Source organism: Patiria miniata, unplaced genomic scaffold, assembly GCF_015706575.1.
Source record: "Patiria miniata isolate m_02_andy unplaced genomic scaffold, ASM1570657v1 HiC_scaffold_17, whole genome shotgun sequence".
Lineage (NCBI taxonomy): Eukaryota > Metazoa > Echinodermata > Asteroidea > Valvatida > Asterinidae > Patiria > Patiria miniata.
The window spans coordinates 4,427,753-4,445,054 of NW_024037055.1; the positions used below are offsets into that span (position 1 = coordinate 4,427,753).

Consider the following 17,302-nt stretch of genomic DNA (forward strand, 5'->3'; position numbering starts at 1 on the left):
ATGTTCACTTTATACCAAAGGTCTCAAAGTGCTTCATGATTATTACCCCTGTTCATCAGACTATGAGACCAGTTTTTGCAGCAGCTTGAGATCAGCACATTCTTGTCTACCTTCACAGGTACCCATTTATACTCCTGGGTGGAGAGAGGCAATTGTACTTGTCGTAAAGTGTCTTGCCCAAGAACACAAGCACCATGTTCCCTATCAGGGTTCAAACCCATGATACACCACGGCACGTGAGTCGAACGCAGTAACCATTGGACCACAACTGCGCTCCATGTCAGAGTTTATAAAAAAATGAATGTACCAGAAATGCAATACAGTAAAACGTAAAAATCGTTTTTCTGCCTGTACTGTATTGGCTGGGCCCACTATTTGTGCAATTACAAGTAACCATTTCTAAAAAGATCACAGATCGTGCATCTCATCATCCACCACAGTGACCAGATTGGCCTTTGGTGTAAATACCAGTAATGAATTTTGCTTTCTCTGATGAGGAAAATGCACATTTGGCCAGTCAAGTACCTACATTTTGTGTCAGAGATACTGATTTTATATGTACATTGTAAGGAATGTTATCTGAGTAGGAGTTCATGACCGCTGGAAAAATCTGTGCTTGCTTAAGCTTGCGAGTAGGGATATAAATCTGCAGATCTAAAATGAACGGCGGGCCGCAATGCTCCACTTGTTTTTACATAGAGTGTAGGGTACATTAGCTGCCGAATGGGAAACTAATGTGACAAGGACAAATCTCCTCTGTAGGTGCCTGCACTTCAACATATGGTTTAGGAATCAGCCTCAATCACCCTGAAAACCCTCTGGATTACAGGATTCATCCCAGTATGAAATATATGGGATTTACATACAGTCAGAAGTTAAAGGGAAAATACAACATTTGCAAACATCGAAAAATAAAACTACCAAATCATTTTGAAATACCTTGCTGGACTGTTAGTGAATGACAGTGTAAAGCATCCTGTAAAATCATGGCACCTGGTATACTGTCATTTTCAAGAAAAGTGGTATTTTTGTATCAATTTCCAACGCTGGTCGGCCGACCAGCGTTGGAAAAAACTGGCTTTTTTTTTCAAATACTGGCCCCAATTGACCATCGCACTTGCTTGCAATCGATTACACACCTATGAATGGGTACAAGCCCGCTAGACTGGTTCCCTGACCTTACAATTCCCCAATGTATGTAAACTGCTCTGTTTCTTCTTATATGGAGTCAGGGAACCAGATTACAGGAAAATGATTGTTTTTGTTGGTTTTTATAGCATTTTCGAACCCAAAACCTCAACAAAGTCAGTGTAACTATATTTGCTATATATTTCCAACCCCCCAATTCCATCCATTTCTGAAAATTACAGCAAAAGCAAATGAAGTATATTCCCTTTAAATACACTATCTTAGAGGTTTGTAAAATGTAAATTGTTACGACAGGGACAGAGAAAAAGAATTATTGTGATCCTGTCCTGCAAATTAGAACAAAGTCACACTCACAACAATAAATCATGTGATGAGATTTTAAAGGTGTACCGATGTGTCCATGCTATTTTTGACATTCACTCTGACGATTACATAAATTTGTTTCTCAAATTGTTATAGGCCTACATGTAGCACAAAGTAGTGAACGAGTGGTGGAACTAAAAAATAATAATTACTTTACAAATTAATACAATTTTTCAGACATACATCGTGTACATTATATCTTCTGTGCATTAGTTGTACCAAAGCAACGTAGGATGACAGCCTTTTTCAGACGGTTGAACGGTATATGCCCAAAATAGGAGGAAAAAAAAACAAGTTTTCTTGGTGAAAATATGTGTAAAAAACATACAAATTGAAAATGATGTACAACACTTGCAAATACGATACTTAAGAACTGTCCTCTCATTCCGTGGGAGCAAGTCACCAAACAACTGAATTGCAAAGAGAAATAGAAAACTGTACAAGTTGGCCTTCTGGTCCTCTGACTGAGCGCAACCTTTGTTTCCTCCTTACATCTTGCCTCTTTTAATAACTGTCCTAGAGAGGAATTGTGTATTCTCTGCCAGCTGTGCAGTCACAGATGCCATTCACTCAATCATGACAGTGTGTGCATATCTGACGATGTTAACTGAGGTCTCTCTCTGATTGATGAGTGAATATAGGCAGGCATTCAGGCAGAAAGGAAAGGGGGGCCTCTGGCTGCATTGGCAGGCCCAAGGGGAAAACTGGAGGGGAACTTGAGGTTGAGGACATGGGGAAACTAGTATAATTATATAGCCTAGGGCCTACAGCATTTGCTTACCGTAATTTTCAGAAATGGATGGATATTTTTTTTTGGGGGGGTTTGATATTTCATACTGGTAGCAAATATTGTTACACTGACCTGTTTTGTGTTTATAAATGCTTGAAAAACCAAGGAAAAAAAATGCTGTTCTTATAGTCTGGTTCCTTGACCCTACCGGTACTTCAGACGAAATGGAGCAATTTATAGATGTCGGGAATTGTCAGGTCAGGGAACCAGACTATACACGTAGCTGGCTAACACCCGTTCACGTTCAGTGTACAGGTATGTGTAAAGTCCTGATTGTACTAACTAAATTTGGTAAATTGGGGGCAGTATTTGAATAAAACCAGTTTTTTTCCAACATGATGGTCGGCTGACCATCGTTGGAAATTGATAGAAAATTTCCACCTTTCTTGAAAATGACAGCACACCAGGTGCCATGACTTCACAGGATGCAAGTGAGACTATTATTCACTTACAATCCAGTAAAGTATTTCATAATAATTTGGTAGTTTTATTTTTTGATGGTTGAAATGTTATTTACTACCTTTAAGATGCACCACAACCAACATGACTACAACTTGAACTTACATGTACAAAGAAAAGAGTATTCTATGATGCACACATGTTTGTACTTCTAGGTGTGCAGTCTAACAACATAAATCTGTCAATTTCAAAGCATTACCCTCAACTTAGAAGATACATTAAAATACAATTCAACAGCTTCATTCACTGCACCTGTATTTTCGCTCATGTCTTTTAACATTACGGCGCACATGAATGCATGCTGCACACTGAACTTTCAACAAATATCTGCAAGTTCCAAAATAAACCAAGCCAGTTCAAAAGTAAATATCTTTATGGCGTGAGGAAACATTTACGAGCTTGGATGTGCTGGACTTGTCAGCACATTTTTCTTTATTACCCCACAATTCTATTCCTTAAATGCAATCGAAACATCTAAGGTAGACTTTGGACGAGAAATCCTATACGTTTTTTTTTTTTGATAGAGGGGAGAAAATTCTTCAGAAAGTTCTTGATGAAGTGAGAAATGCTTTGTGAGCCATCACTCATCGCTGCAAAGTATGGATGTGATAATGGTTCTGACTTTGATTCAGAGGGTGTCCCAAATGTGTGATGAATTGCTGGCTGGATAGAGGTTAATGCCCAACTTGGGATTATTGAGTTTGAATCGGGCCAAGGGCTGCCTCGCAGTCTTGTGAGTGTGATACACAGAATCTGCAAAATGTTTCTGTCGGTCCTCCCGAGAAGACGCATCGGTGCTAGATGCATCTTGGTGATGCCAGTAGCAGACATGGTTGAGAAGCAGGTCAACAGTGCATAAAATGGGGCCTCTACGAGATATTCTAGTGCCCTGACATACCGGCATCGATGATGTAAAACTTAATGTGGGGGAAAACGTCTGAAATATGCCACACATGCACTACTTTTAGCATGGTACCGGCAAATAGTTTGCAGATATGAATGTGCCAGTTGTCTGGTTGATTGAAAGAAAAACAGATATTTCAGTTATGAGAGGACGTCACAACAGGGGTTGCAACATGTCTACAGGACCTACCGGTACAGGCTCAAAATTATTTAAGTTAGTTTCACTGTATAAAGTCAGTTCCTTAATTTTTTCTTTTCTTTGACATTTAGTTTATTTTGACTCCTGCCCCTTGGCTCCACCCTGACATTCAGAACCATTTTGATGTTTTCTTTTTTCCGTTGATTCTGTTTTTTTTCCTGTAAACATCAGCATTCAAGAAAGACGATTAGTCAATATCGGGAGGGCGGATGTCATGAATTCGGTTCAGGAATGTCGTGACATGTTCATGCAATGTTTAGTTACTTTATGGAAAAGGGGAACGCAAGTTTCAACCCTCTTGAGATCTGTGTATACGTACTCTCTTTGTGTGCGCTTTATGAGCAACAAGGACCCTCTTGATAAAAATGTTTACGGAAAATGTAATTGGGTTCAGCAGAGTGCCCATCGTGGGGGTGATAGGACATTGTTGAATTATTGATGGAATGTTGAGAGTACATTACGGGACAAAATCATATCGCTGAAAGGTTTAAATCAAGTTCGTTGTGCTTGACAGAATCAGTTGATTGTGTTTGGCTTTTTGATCAAAAAAACAAAAAAATGGTTGAGTTTGGTTTCGTTTATATACACGGAGGATAGAACATCATATTTTCACTCAAGGTGGGCGTCACATTTTTGCTTTGGCGACATACATTCATGCATGTAGAACTTCAGTGACAAACAGATTTTTAATCATTCTCTGCCTGTACAAGTAATACGGTATCAATTTTCTAGTTTGTTCATATTTTGTAAATATTTATACTTTAAAATTTTTTAAGTTTCCTTGTTTTTGGTTTTGTTTGTTCCTTTCTTTCTGTCTTTCTGTCGGGAGGGGTTATTCTTTTTTCTTGCTTTCTTTCTTTCTTTCTTTGAATTCTTAGCTAAATTCTAGTCATTTTAATCACTTTCAATAAGTCCTTCAATATTTGATGAGACAATTTCAAATAATTGATATGTGATTGAGATAGAACGCAATAAAGCTGACTGAGACATTGTGCGATAAAGGAAAACACACACAGTATTGTCAGTCCTCCAGACATAATTGTCCTTTAGTTTTCCGGCCAGAGCACAAAATGAAAAGATTGTAACACTCATGCATGCTGCTATGTCTGTCACATATTGGATGGGTTGCCACAGTACATACACGTACACGCATATGCCCCAGCTATAAATAACACACACACAAAACAGTACAAAAAAAATGTGTCACTAGACACATCTTTGGAAATGACCTTCCTTTCTTCAAAATGACATCATGCCAGAAGGAATCATTTCACAGGGAGTTTAGTGCTATTAATATATTTAATAATTTGGTCGGTTACTTTTTAGATAGCTGCAAATGGACTCCACTCTACTTTTAAGACCTCTCTAGGAAAAAAAAAAGTTAATCCTCCAGTAATGGTGAACAACAGCTTTTCGCTGGGGGAAAAGGTACATGTATGGGCAGGGGTTGTTTTGAAGCAGACCCAATGACAATCAGATGGAAATAAATTGTAGTTTTTGAATGGCGATGCACCTTGGGGGGAAAAAGGGGTTGGAAACTTTTGTCAGGATCTGTCTCCCTTTGGGCAAGGCTTGCTCGACAGAGATAAATAGCTCACAAGTATTTACAAATGACTTGGGAAGAGCGGAACATGTACAAATCAAAACAATCTTGTGAGGACTTGTGATGGACTCAACTAAACTGCATTTAAAGCGTAATGCAACCAACTTTAACCGCCTAATAGAATGTGAAAAAAAATGATATTAAAATGAGAGGATTCAGGACTGTTGGGGTTAACGAGCTACATTTTAAGAGTTTGGCAAAAAGTTGTCACCCGCATCATTTTGCGATGGATTAAAAAAAAAAAAAGGGATTCAGACTTACTCTCCGACCAACTGGCCTGTCCAGCAGTCCTCGTCCTGTGTGGAGCCCAGCTCATCCTCACTGCACATCATGGTGGGAAGGTGGTGGTAGACACCCCTGGACCGATCCAGGCTCTCCACAAACTCCAGCAGCCTCTCGTCCAAGGGAACGCTTGGGTTGGGCACCATGGGGAAATCCACGACCGGCGGGTTGGCGGCCGCAAACTCGTTGAAGGGAGAAGGCCGCCCCCTGGCGGGATACCCGCACAGTCTGTGTACCTGATTTTGTCGGTAGAGTGGGAAGATAGTAAAAGAGTGCAAGACTGCGCAATACTGTAGGAAATGATGCAACAACTTTAAATGCAGCTTTCTCAGTACTTGAGACAATCTTGCCGTGGCAATAACAGTGGGTAGGGCCCCTTCCAGCTGATTGTGTGAATTACAAAATACAGTCTGAGCCACAAAGAATCTACTGCCTTTCAAATGCCTTTGTTCTGATATTGTTCTTAGCATCAACTTTCTCATCTATGACTGCTTTTTTATTTGTTGTTTATTTTGTTCACGTACCTCATATGTGATATCGCCCTCGTTTTCGTGGGCGTAGTTGACGGCATCATTGAAGAGATACTCCAGGGAGTTCATGGCTTGCTGGAGGTCGTTGTCCTTCATCATGCTGTGCCGGATCAGGTCAATGACGGAGGTGACGTACAGGTTCCAGGGCCCGTCCAGGTCCATGAAGTTGGCCAGGCAGCCCCGGACCACGTTCAGGCAGTAGGAGCGGCAGGGCGGGGCATCCAGCTGGCCCTCGCACAGACCACAGTAGTTCATCTCCAGCAGGGACCGGCCACACTTCTTCCCCAGGGCCATGTTGAAGGTGGCGTTCAGGACCTGCCGGCCCTGCTGGATGGCCCGGAGGACGATACGGGAGGTATCCACAGAGTGGTAGAGGAGGGTAGCCATCTGACGGGGGATGTCGCCAAAGGGCTGGATGATGGCTCGCTTGGCCGAGAGACAGTTGGAGAAGAGGCCGCCCACGCGGCCCGCGGACTTGTCAATCTGGCTGTACAGGAGGGGGAAGAGTTCATCAAAGAAGTTTCTGACACTCCTTTGAATCTTAACCTGGGGGGAAAAAACAAGAAAAAAACAGAAGCTTTGGTCAATGTTAATTGTTTTTGTTTGTTTTTATTTGGGGGGGGAGGGGGGGGGAGGGAGGGGGAATTTTACTTTCTCAACTATGCCATCATCAACTCAGCGTAACACAGTTTCGCAATTCAGCGCAATTCATGCTCAGAGTCAGGAGTTTCAATGCATCAGCAAACTTTTGCTTTGTCAGATTGCTAATAGAACAGGCTAAAAAAAACCACCAAAAACAGCAATTGCTGGTGACAAGAGGTCTCGTGATGATATTAATCTGAACCAACAGGAATAAACCCATTATTAGTCCCTGTACTACCCCAAACCAAACTGCCTATATAGCAGTACCTACCTGCACCGAATGGGTTGGGGAATCACCACGGATAGACACAATGTGATACAAAGTAGTGCAGGTGATAATTTCTCAAAATGATAAGTGTGACCAACTGGCCATCTTTAGTCAACTATAACTTCTTCTTTTTTTAGGCGGGGGGGGGGGGGGGGGGGGGGGGGGGGGGGGGCTCACCTCATTCCCATTTAAATGTTCACTGAGATCTGCGAACAGCTTTCTGACGTCATTGTCCAGATCCAGGGCAATGCCGATGTACATGATGCGGAAGTTCTGTTGGAGCTTTGCCTCGCCATATCTCAGCAGTTCCTCAAACTCCTCTGCAAAGAGAGACAAACCAAATATGATTTTACATTAAAAAAAATTGTCATTTTCTTTCTAGTGATTAAACAATGACCTTGGAAAAAGTTACATTGTAAATACAGGATTTTATTTTAATTGTCTTTGTACAGCAAAGGCTCTTTGCAGGAATTGGTGAGGATCCTGCAAAATCCTCCAGCAATCACTGTTAATATGTTGAGACAGAGCCAGTGACATCCTGGAGCAGTGCGGAGGATTTCAAGTATGATCTGGGCCTAAATCTATACACGGGCTGAGCATAAACAACACAAGGTCCGACCCAAAACCTTAACATACCGGTAGTGCATCCTCCAAAATCAGCCATTCATTTTTTGCCATATAGCCTTATAATCCTGCACAATCCTCCATTTTGCAAAGAGAAGTTTGGAGGATTTGGGAAGGTTAGGGTTAAATCACTTAACTTCACTATTTCCTTTCAAATGATTCTGTCAAAAGTAAACATCTTTACTGGCAGTTGATGAATTACCATTTGCCTAGACATTACCTTTTTGCTCATAAAAAATTTAGGGCCGATTGATCATCCCAGCGCTTGCTTTCTTTAATCTTATACAATTATGAAAACATAAAAGAAGAACAGCCCCAGGGCAGTGACTGACAACCTGAATTCCAATCCATTACGGGCACTTCATACAATTATTGGCCAGCAATCTAATTACTTGACCCCATCAAAGAAGTTTTGAAAAAGAAAAAAAAAGAGTACACTCTCGTTTTGGGTTTCGCAACCTGGGGCCACCTGCTTGGATACTAAGGGACCCATTATGAAATTACACACAATCACAGCCAGGTGGTAAAGGACGTACCGTAGGTGGTGTTGGATTGGTGTCAATTGGTGTCAGAGGTGCTTAGCTGTTGGTCGCATTACAGGAACCAGACCACAGTTTCAAACTTGAATTACATGTAATCTGTAATCCCAATTGTATTTTATGGTGATTGTACATGTTGGATCGTATTTCGGAATGACCGGAAAGTGGAACTTATAGGCAACTTGAAGCAGTGGCACATCACAGCAGGTTTTAAGTTAGCTACTTTGTATAATTTTTGACTGTTAGTAGGCTATTAAACATAGAAGCAAAGATTATAACGCATGGGCTATTACAAACACCACACATTTGTAATGTACACACACGTGTACACACGTACTATTCAAAGTTTCAGAAACAAGTGAAAGCGGGAACTTAGATTCCAAAATGTAAAGGGTTCCAAGATGAGAAAAAATGCTGTTGCTCCCCCTCAAATAAATTTGAACAACCTTCAGTTTTAGCCTGATTTCATTGACTCATGGCAGGATATTCCTGCCTCGAAGTGTTTCCTAGCGGTACCAAAATGGGACTTCCTTTGGGAAGTCTGATATTGGTCATTCTGTTTATTGCACAGCAGAGAAAGGATGCAGTGTGGGAAGAGGATACAGATAAAACACCCATTCTTCCGATAACGGATACTCAGTGGGTTTACTGGGTGTAAGGTTCACGCAGTAGGATCACTATACCCGACAAAATTATGCTTGGGACTGATAAATTTACAGAAAGTATGCAACAATCTACTATAAAGGTTGTTATTTGTACAAAATGTTGTTGGTTGTAGTTTTAAATGGCAATCAAATCTATGGCTCAATTTGTTTTTATTGTTTGATTGTTGAACGTTTTGGTTTTGGTTTTTGACTTCCTTTTTAAGCCAGCAGACAAAGACTAGAGTCTAGTTAATTAACAGAAACTTCTCCTCACAGTCACACTCACAGATATAGGGCCTAAGTTTCCTAAAAGTTAAATTGCCTAAAAGGTTAAATTGCCTCGTGTATACAACTTTAACAATAAAAGAAATGGTTCGCCAATTCCTTTAAAATATTGTTTTCTGGCAGGATGAGTAATTCTCTGCAGATGGAAAGGAAAGGAGAAATAAAAGCAATCAGCAGTTGCTGCAGAATTCCAGCCAAAGGCGCAATACCAGTTTAGACAAGATCCCTTCAAAATTAGAGAAAGACTCAGACGCTACACACAACTGTAATACCATATTTTGTGCAGTGCCTGGAGCTGATTTCCCAGGTGGGCGACAATAAAAACCCACTTTAAAGAAACAAAACAATATGTTTCTGATTCTACATGTACACCACTGCACAAAAAATATTCCAGGAGGGTGCATATTGAGTTGCTGATGATATAAATGTCAAATTCCAAACCGTTTCTGGGTTGATGGAGTCATGCTGACAAGCACAGCACTCTTGGGGAAACTGAGAAATGGTATCTTTTTTTACTTTTTTTTTAAAGTGTATTGTCTTACCAAATCATCCTGCAAAAAAACACAAGTTCAAAGTTGCAAGATACAGCTGAGCATGTACTTGTATCAACGGGGAAAAAAAAACAAAATTGTCACCACAAATCAAGTCAAGAACAATCTGTTTTGGTGCCAGCATTGGAACAGAAAAACATATGGGCCACAGACTTGCGTCTTCTTGGTCAGTCAGTTTAGCCATGGAGGAATGTTTAGCCTTGCTCTTTTGGCATTCCCAGCGGTGCAAGCTCATGAGATAGGGAACAAAATGTCCTCTTTTGCCCAAATTTCTATGAAAATCAGGACAAGCCTTGCTTGGTATAAAGCTACCGGTAGACCCAATGTCTACATTTTATGTTCAGGACCTAAATTCAACTCAGTTAATCTCATTGAGAAGTCAGTCAGTGGCTGTTGGTTAGAAGACATAAGGTTGTTCCTTTCCGTCTAGCAAAACGCCACAAAAAAATTAATGAGCTGCACATATTACCAAGAACGGTACCAATTATTTATTGGGGAAAATGTTTTGTACTTTTATGTAAGCTACAAACAGTACTTTTTCCTGTTCATTTCATTTTTAAATCAATTCGGGACAAATGGTTTTCAATCGAAGTCAAGAATGAATGAAGTTGTGTTTAGAGATTCCATCAAAAAAGTCATTTTGGTTGTCCAGCAAGGAATCTTGTGAGTATGAAAAAGCATACCTAGTGTATCAATGTTATGACTAAATGTCAAAGGTCATGGTGTGAGACAGCAGACCAGTGACCTCATTTGATGCCAGGGCCAGACTGGAGGGGCTGAGGTTGACTAGGGGAGCCAATGATGCCCTGGGGACAAGTCTGCCAAATTAATGTATCCTGCCCTGCCAGGCCCAATCATAATAGACATCCAATGCCAGTGACTTGGAAAAAGAAAAGAAAAACAGGTTGATGGAATGTCCTTTCTTCCATTGTGGAATGTCTCTTGGTTGTTTTTAACCAGTGGTGGGTGAAAACAATGCAGATAAGGAAATGTCATGTGGCTTTGTCATGAACTGTCAACACTCTTCCCCATTCCAGCATTGCTTGATTATACACCAGGGTTATCTTTTGTAATAATTTTGATATTCATTTGTTTTCCTCATTAATGCTTAATATAATTTCATTTAAACTGATCCTCTGACCTGCTAAGGAGACCGGCTTTGATAGCAATTATTTGCTCACCGGTATCCTACCCATTGTACTGTCTGCCTTAATCGTTAATTTCTTGATACTTGTAGTACCGATATGTACTTTACAATGTGGTGAAATAAATTCATTCATTTGCTCTTTACACATAGACAAACAGTATAATTTCTAGTTGGCTGTCTATGGCCATTTGCTTTGGCTAAAAAACTGAAGAAAAAAACCAAACAAACAAACTTATATACACCGGGACAGGCACTTAAAGGGAAAATACAACTTTTGCAAACATCAAAAAATAAAACTACCAAATCATTTTGAAATACCTTGCTGGACTGTTAGTGAATGACAGTGTAAAGCATCCTGTAAAATCATGGCACCTGGTATACTGTCATTTTCAAGAAAAGTGCTATTTTTGTATCAATTTCCAACGCTGATCGGCCGATCAGCGTTGGAAAAAAACTGGCTTTTTTTTCAAATACTGGCCCCAATTGACCATCGCACTTGTTTGCAAACGATTACACACCTATGAACGGGTACAAGCCAGCTAGACTGGTTCCCTGACCTTACAATTCCCCAAAGTATGTAAACTGCTCTGTTTCTTCTTATATGGAGTCAGGGAACCAGACTATAGGAAAAGGATTGTTTTCTTGGTTTTTATAGCATTTTCGAACCCAAAACCTCAAAAAAGTCAGTGTAACTATATTTGCTATATATTTCCAACCCCCCAATTCCATCCATTTCTGAAAATTACAGCAAAAGCAAATGATGTATATTCCCTTTAAGAAACTCCAGAATTTCTTCCCCCCCCCCAACATTTGCCTTAAAAAACCCACCTCATCAGAAGTCCAAACCATGAATTCCTGCACTTTGAAGAGTCAAGAACAGGTAGACTATGAATACAAAGCAACATGCCCTCTGCACAGGCAGAGCTTTTTTCTATTTGCACCCAATCAACGAATAGGCCTACTGTTTGCAGCTCTTTTGAAAAGCCACGGCAGACTAGAAGGAGGATATTAAACTTGCTGAATGCACATTTTTGCTTCAGGGAACAACAAACATGAACACATTAAACCCAAGTGTGCCAGCACCCACACTGCATCTCATATACTTGAGTAGAGTTTTTATCCTGTGCGAACGGCTGCCAGTGATTTAGGAAGAAATCACGTAGACACATACAGCTCATATACTCCGACTCGCCGCAATTCTGCCGTTGGTCACGCACGGTGGAAAAAGGCACCGCACAGACTGAGCTGGGTGTAAATATAGACTTTAAAGGAGTATGTGCAGGAAAAATCACAAATGTGTAATGTAAATTGTACATATTTTCACAACAAAGTGAGGCCCGTTCCTTCTTGTCAGTATGAACAGTGCACTTTTGAAATGAAAACAAAATCTTGTTTCAAACAAAATCCGTCACACCAGTGCATGAATATTCGGAAGAACCTAGACCAGTAAAAAAAAAACTGAACCATGATCCTACAGAATGTCGTAAGTGAAGGATCCTTCAATGTGTACGTGTGATTCTCAGATCTACATGTATTAAGTGGGTTTTTTTTTTTTCAAGCTACTTGAAGCAGTCTTGATTCAAGATTTGACTAACTTAATTACCGTATATTTGTTCCAATGTTTACTGCAATAGACTCTCAAACTTGGCAGCAGTCCTAAAGACGGGAATCTGCAAGATGTACCAACGGATCAAAGATAATGTATTAAGACTGCACAAATAAAGCCTTTATATTCCAGTCCAGATACTGTACAAATTGTAAGAGAACTGCAGGGCTTGTATTCATGGTATTCATGCAGGCCTGTATTGAAGGTTGTAGCTCATGATGTGGACTCAAGACTATGCCTACTCCCAAGTCCAAAGTTAATTTGAAACTGAGCCACACACCAGACAGCCTGCTTGAGATGGTGCAGCAGAAACTCACGACAGAATGTCATCACAGTTCCTTAACAACACCTGTCAAAGCCAGCACCTTTCAATAATCGCCCTCTCTTCATGGTAACATAAAACTATAAACTGTTTAGAATGTTAGTTTCAGTAGGGATTTCATTGTGAGTGTTTTGTCTTGGTCTGCAGTGGTGGCTGCACCTTGGGCTGTTTTCGCTGGGTCTTTAGCGGGGGATAACATTTCTGTTTTTCCAGCCATGAGCTGGTTTTAATTCCCTCTTCCCATATTTTTTTTTGGGTCCCGTTTTATTTTGATGGATCTTTAAATAGGGAGGGAATGGTGTGAATTGAAACGTGACAGCTTTTGCTGACTGAATATCATGATGGAAAGGTTGTTGGCAAATGTGCAACCATGGAGGTAGGAAACTACCTCCATGGTGCAACCATCAAAGTGAAGATTGTTTCGTTGTGTCCGTGCAACAAGGTCGTATCTCCTAAAATGGGCTATACGTGAAACGAGAGTTTCAGAATGTCAAAAGGTTGTATCTCACTTAAAATAACCCGGATGTACACACAAGGTCAATGGACATCGAGATACCGGTATGACCTTGTTGTAGGGAGTGTATCTGCACGAGATACGACTTTGTTGCAGAATGGATTTATGACCTTGTTGCACTGACAACGATTTATCCTCCTTCTGTTTGATCAGTCACAGACAGTCAAAAATTCAATCATGTACCCCTGCCATGCCTTAAACACAGGCTAGTCACCAACAGTCAGATCATCATCTTGTATCTATCTATCTCATAGTCACTCATATGTCAGTCAAGCAGGTAACTGGTATAGATAGGGTACAGCTGGCTTATCAAGCACAGGTACATATCAGGTTCTAATTCTATAACAATCATATTTCACATGGCTCCAAGTCAATCCTGCTTTATGAAGGCAGGGAGCACTCAACTGTTCAAAACAGTCACTTGATTTATTTTGACAGCTGGGCTGGCCTTGTTGAAATTGCCAGCCAGAGAGAGAGAGGGCTAAATGGCAAGTTACACGCTTATGACTTGATCTGTCTGGACAATCTAATTCCAAAATCTCAGTATGAACTCTTTTAATATTCATGAATATATATGGCTATCATTAGCCAGGAGATGGACATGTAATACAAAAAACAGTCTGAAAATTCTTAAAATATGACCAATGTCACTCAGTCTGCTTTGACTGTTGTGATGGTGAGGGAAAGGTCAAATTTACATCTGATAAGGCAATTGTTGAGAAACATTAGAAATGTATTTTGTAAAAAAAAAGATAAGAGAAAAATGTACACACCCACAAAATATTTAACATAACATTCACTGGACACATTTTCATAACTCTGTCCATGCATTTTGGGAAAGCCATCTATCACACTGTAATTAAATCACAATTTAACTGAAATTTATACACCAAGACACAAACAATCTCATAAAATACCTTAGCGCTAAATCTCACAATAATTGAAAACAGACTTGTCGCCAACAGAAATTCCATCTTATAATAGAAAACAGACTTGTCGCCAATTCAACACAGTAACCGCCAAATTACTGACAAGCATACCCCATATGAACCTCACAGCATGCATGGGGATTCTTGAAAGATCAGTGGTGATATTTATGTCACAACCAATCCACTTAAATAACAGCTCAGCAACCAGATCTTTCCCGGAGCACATTGTGAAGTCCTTAGTGCCTTATTACCCAGCACAAAGGTCAGGGAAATTAAATTATTGGCACTTTTGGTGGGTAAAAAGTAAGCACTTTTGCAGATGGATCACTACAGGTACCCTGGCTAACCACAATTGTGTAGATCTGTTTGATTCCCTTAGTACCAGTAGCAAATAGTTGGCACTATATGGGCATTAAATTATAAATGCTTGGTGTCAGATTGTTCAAATGGATAGGATGTGCCATAACTTTAACACTTAAAACTGTCCAAGACACCTGCCACTTTTGTGTTTCTCAGACAGCTATAAAATACTCACACCCACCAAAACAGGCTCTAAAATTTAAACAGGCAAATTGTTGCACACAAAATTTTCTTTGAGTTCTCTTTTGATCGAACTCAGGCTGGATCGACTTCAGTTTGAAATTCCAATAACCAAGTCACTAGTGTTGTGCATAAGTGCCGTTCTCTCACTTTTTGATGTGATCATTAATTAAGCACAGTCCATGGTACGGTATCTGAATGCTCGACTATACAAAGATGTGCTTTTTAAAATATCAAATCCTTGTTTCCCCATTAAAAGCTCAGGTCGTCAAAACTCGTTTTGGCAGGACTGTCATGCCAGAGAAAGCCCAGTGTCGCCACGGATAGACATGGTTGAAATTCCATTGTCAAAAAGCCTACCAATATAAATTCATCACAGCTTCAAAAATGGGGAGTAAATTGGATAGATTTGGGATCTTTTGTGGATTGCCTTTGAGCAGCCTGCTTTACCCGCCAATTCAAATTCGTTCTTTTCTTCTTCTGTTTTTTTTTTTTTGGAAGAAGGGCAAGCTCGTCCATTTGACTTTAGGTTCCACTCCATCAGTCTAGCGTGCCGCGTCCAAATGAAGAAATTCAATAGCCAGGGTGGGCACAACTGGCCTTTTATATACCCAATCTCAAAAGACAGGCCCAAGCTTGCCTTTTTGGAGAGTTATGAATAGAAACTGAAACTTGTTATCAATGTTTTGTTTGTAACGGTCGGACAAAAAAGCCTTTTTAATCAACAGTGTGGTTCAATGGGTGTTAAGTTTTCAAGATTTTCAGATTTGTTTTTGGTGTCCCAGTCTTGAAAAGGATCTAGTAAAAACAGCTGGGGATGGCTAAAAGCAATTTTCTTTTGTTTTTGATGCAGAAATTCTCAATGAAACTTGTTGTCCAGACAGCTCATTTAATTGAAAACAGGAATTTATGAACCCATTTTTGTCCCTGTACTGCCCAAAACCGCCTTGCCAGTTACTTCTTTTACTGCCCAAACTGCCTTGGCATATGTTTGATACATCAGGGAAGTACATGTAATACGATGTAGTAAAGGTGGTATGGGTTAAAAGGAAAAACTGGCATTAACAACGTGAACTGCTTGCTATCTCTTTACTTATAAACATCCTTTTTCTCTGTATCCAGAAGGGGCAGTGTAGGTTTATGCTGTACTGTGCAAGCTTATTAAAAACATTCTCACTATAAAGGTACGTGTAAAATACAACATTTGGTTTTGCTGTAAATTTCAGAAATGAATGGATTTGGGTTTTTTTTATTTCATAGCAAATATTGTCATGCTGACCTGTTAAAGTTTTGTGTACTGTTCATAGATGCTGGAAAAACCAAGAATATTGTTCTTGTACTTTTGCAGTCTGGTTCCCTGACTGGCCAACTTCAGACCAAAACAGAGCAATTTATAGACGTTCGGGAAATGTCAGGTCAGAGAACCAGACTAGCTGGCTTGAACCCATACACAGATGTGTTTATTGCAAACATAAGCTGTTGACTACTAAATTTGGTGGATTAAGGGCAGTATTTGGAAAAAAAACTCAGGTTTTTATCCAATGATGGTCGGCCGACCATTGTTGGAAATTGATACAAAAATTCCACTTTTCCAGAAAATGCACCAGGTGCCATGATTTCAGAGGATGCTTGAACTATTACTGTATTCAGTTACAGTCTAGCAAGGTACCGGTATTTCATATAATTCGGTAGTTTTGGTTTTTGATGTTTGCCCTTTAAACTTGAATTCAAGTCCAGTAAATTGTTTCCAACTACAGAGCTTTTAACATTCCACAAGAGTGAATAACCTCCCTTTCATATATTGTATACATGTACCAGTCAATATCTAAAGAGGCGGTATACTGACATGTCATTTATTACTTTTTTGTGGTTACCAATTCTCTGTAGACTTTCCCTTGTCATTATATTCCGCTCCATGACTAAACTTTTAGGCAAAGGGACCAGTTTTGCGTTTTGGTCGTGTAAAAAGGGGAAGAAAATATATAGTGGGTTGGTTGTCAAATGCTGGAGGCTGTGTGTATTCACACCATGTCTCTGTTGGGTAAGTTGGACAAGGCTTTGTCCCACCCCCTTCAGGCATTCCTCCCCTCCCGCTCTCCAATTAAACATACATCACTGCACTGTGCCAATGAATCGCCCAGACCTGACGAAAAATTAGCCCTAATATTGCACCTAACAGTCCTCATGGGTTCCTTTACAGTTTTCCTCAGCTGCAAAGCAACAAAAAAAGATTGATGGGGGTGTCCTTGCTCTACAATGCCAGCCACCCAGCGGCCACTGCTGCTTAATCTTGTGCATATACCCAGAAACTGAATGCAAGACTCAACTGGCTGAAAGGCCTCTCCGACACCACCTTTTGAGTACGGGCCCAGCACTCCCACAGAAAAACCCTCCTCTTCATATCATATAGTGT

The 17,302-nt window shown here is 40.2% G+C and overlaps 1 protein-coding gene across 1 annotated transcript in view; it reads right to left on the reverse strand.

Moving 5' to 3' along the window:
- LOC119723553 (glypican-5-like) overlaps positions 1-17,302 on the reverse strand; it is a 42,624-nt gene that overhangs the window by 11,193 nt on the left and 14,129 nt on the right. Inside the window, exons 3-5 of the mRNA XM_038194263.1 lie at positions 7,366-7,508; positions 6,273-6,824; positions 5,728-5,984 (exon numbers count right to left, since the gene is read on the reverse strand). Of these exons, the coding sequence (XP_038050191.1) occupies positions 5,728-5,984; positions 6,273-6,824; positions 7,366-7,508 (952 nt within the window). The remainder of the gene's footprint in view (positions 1-5,727; positions 5,985-6,272; positions 6,825-7,365; positions 7,509-17,302) is intronic.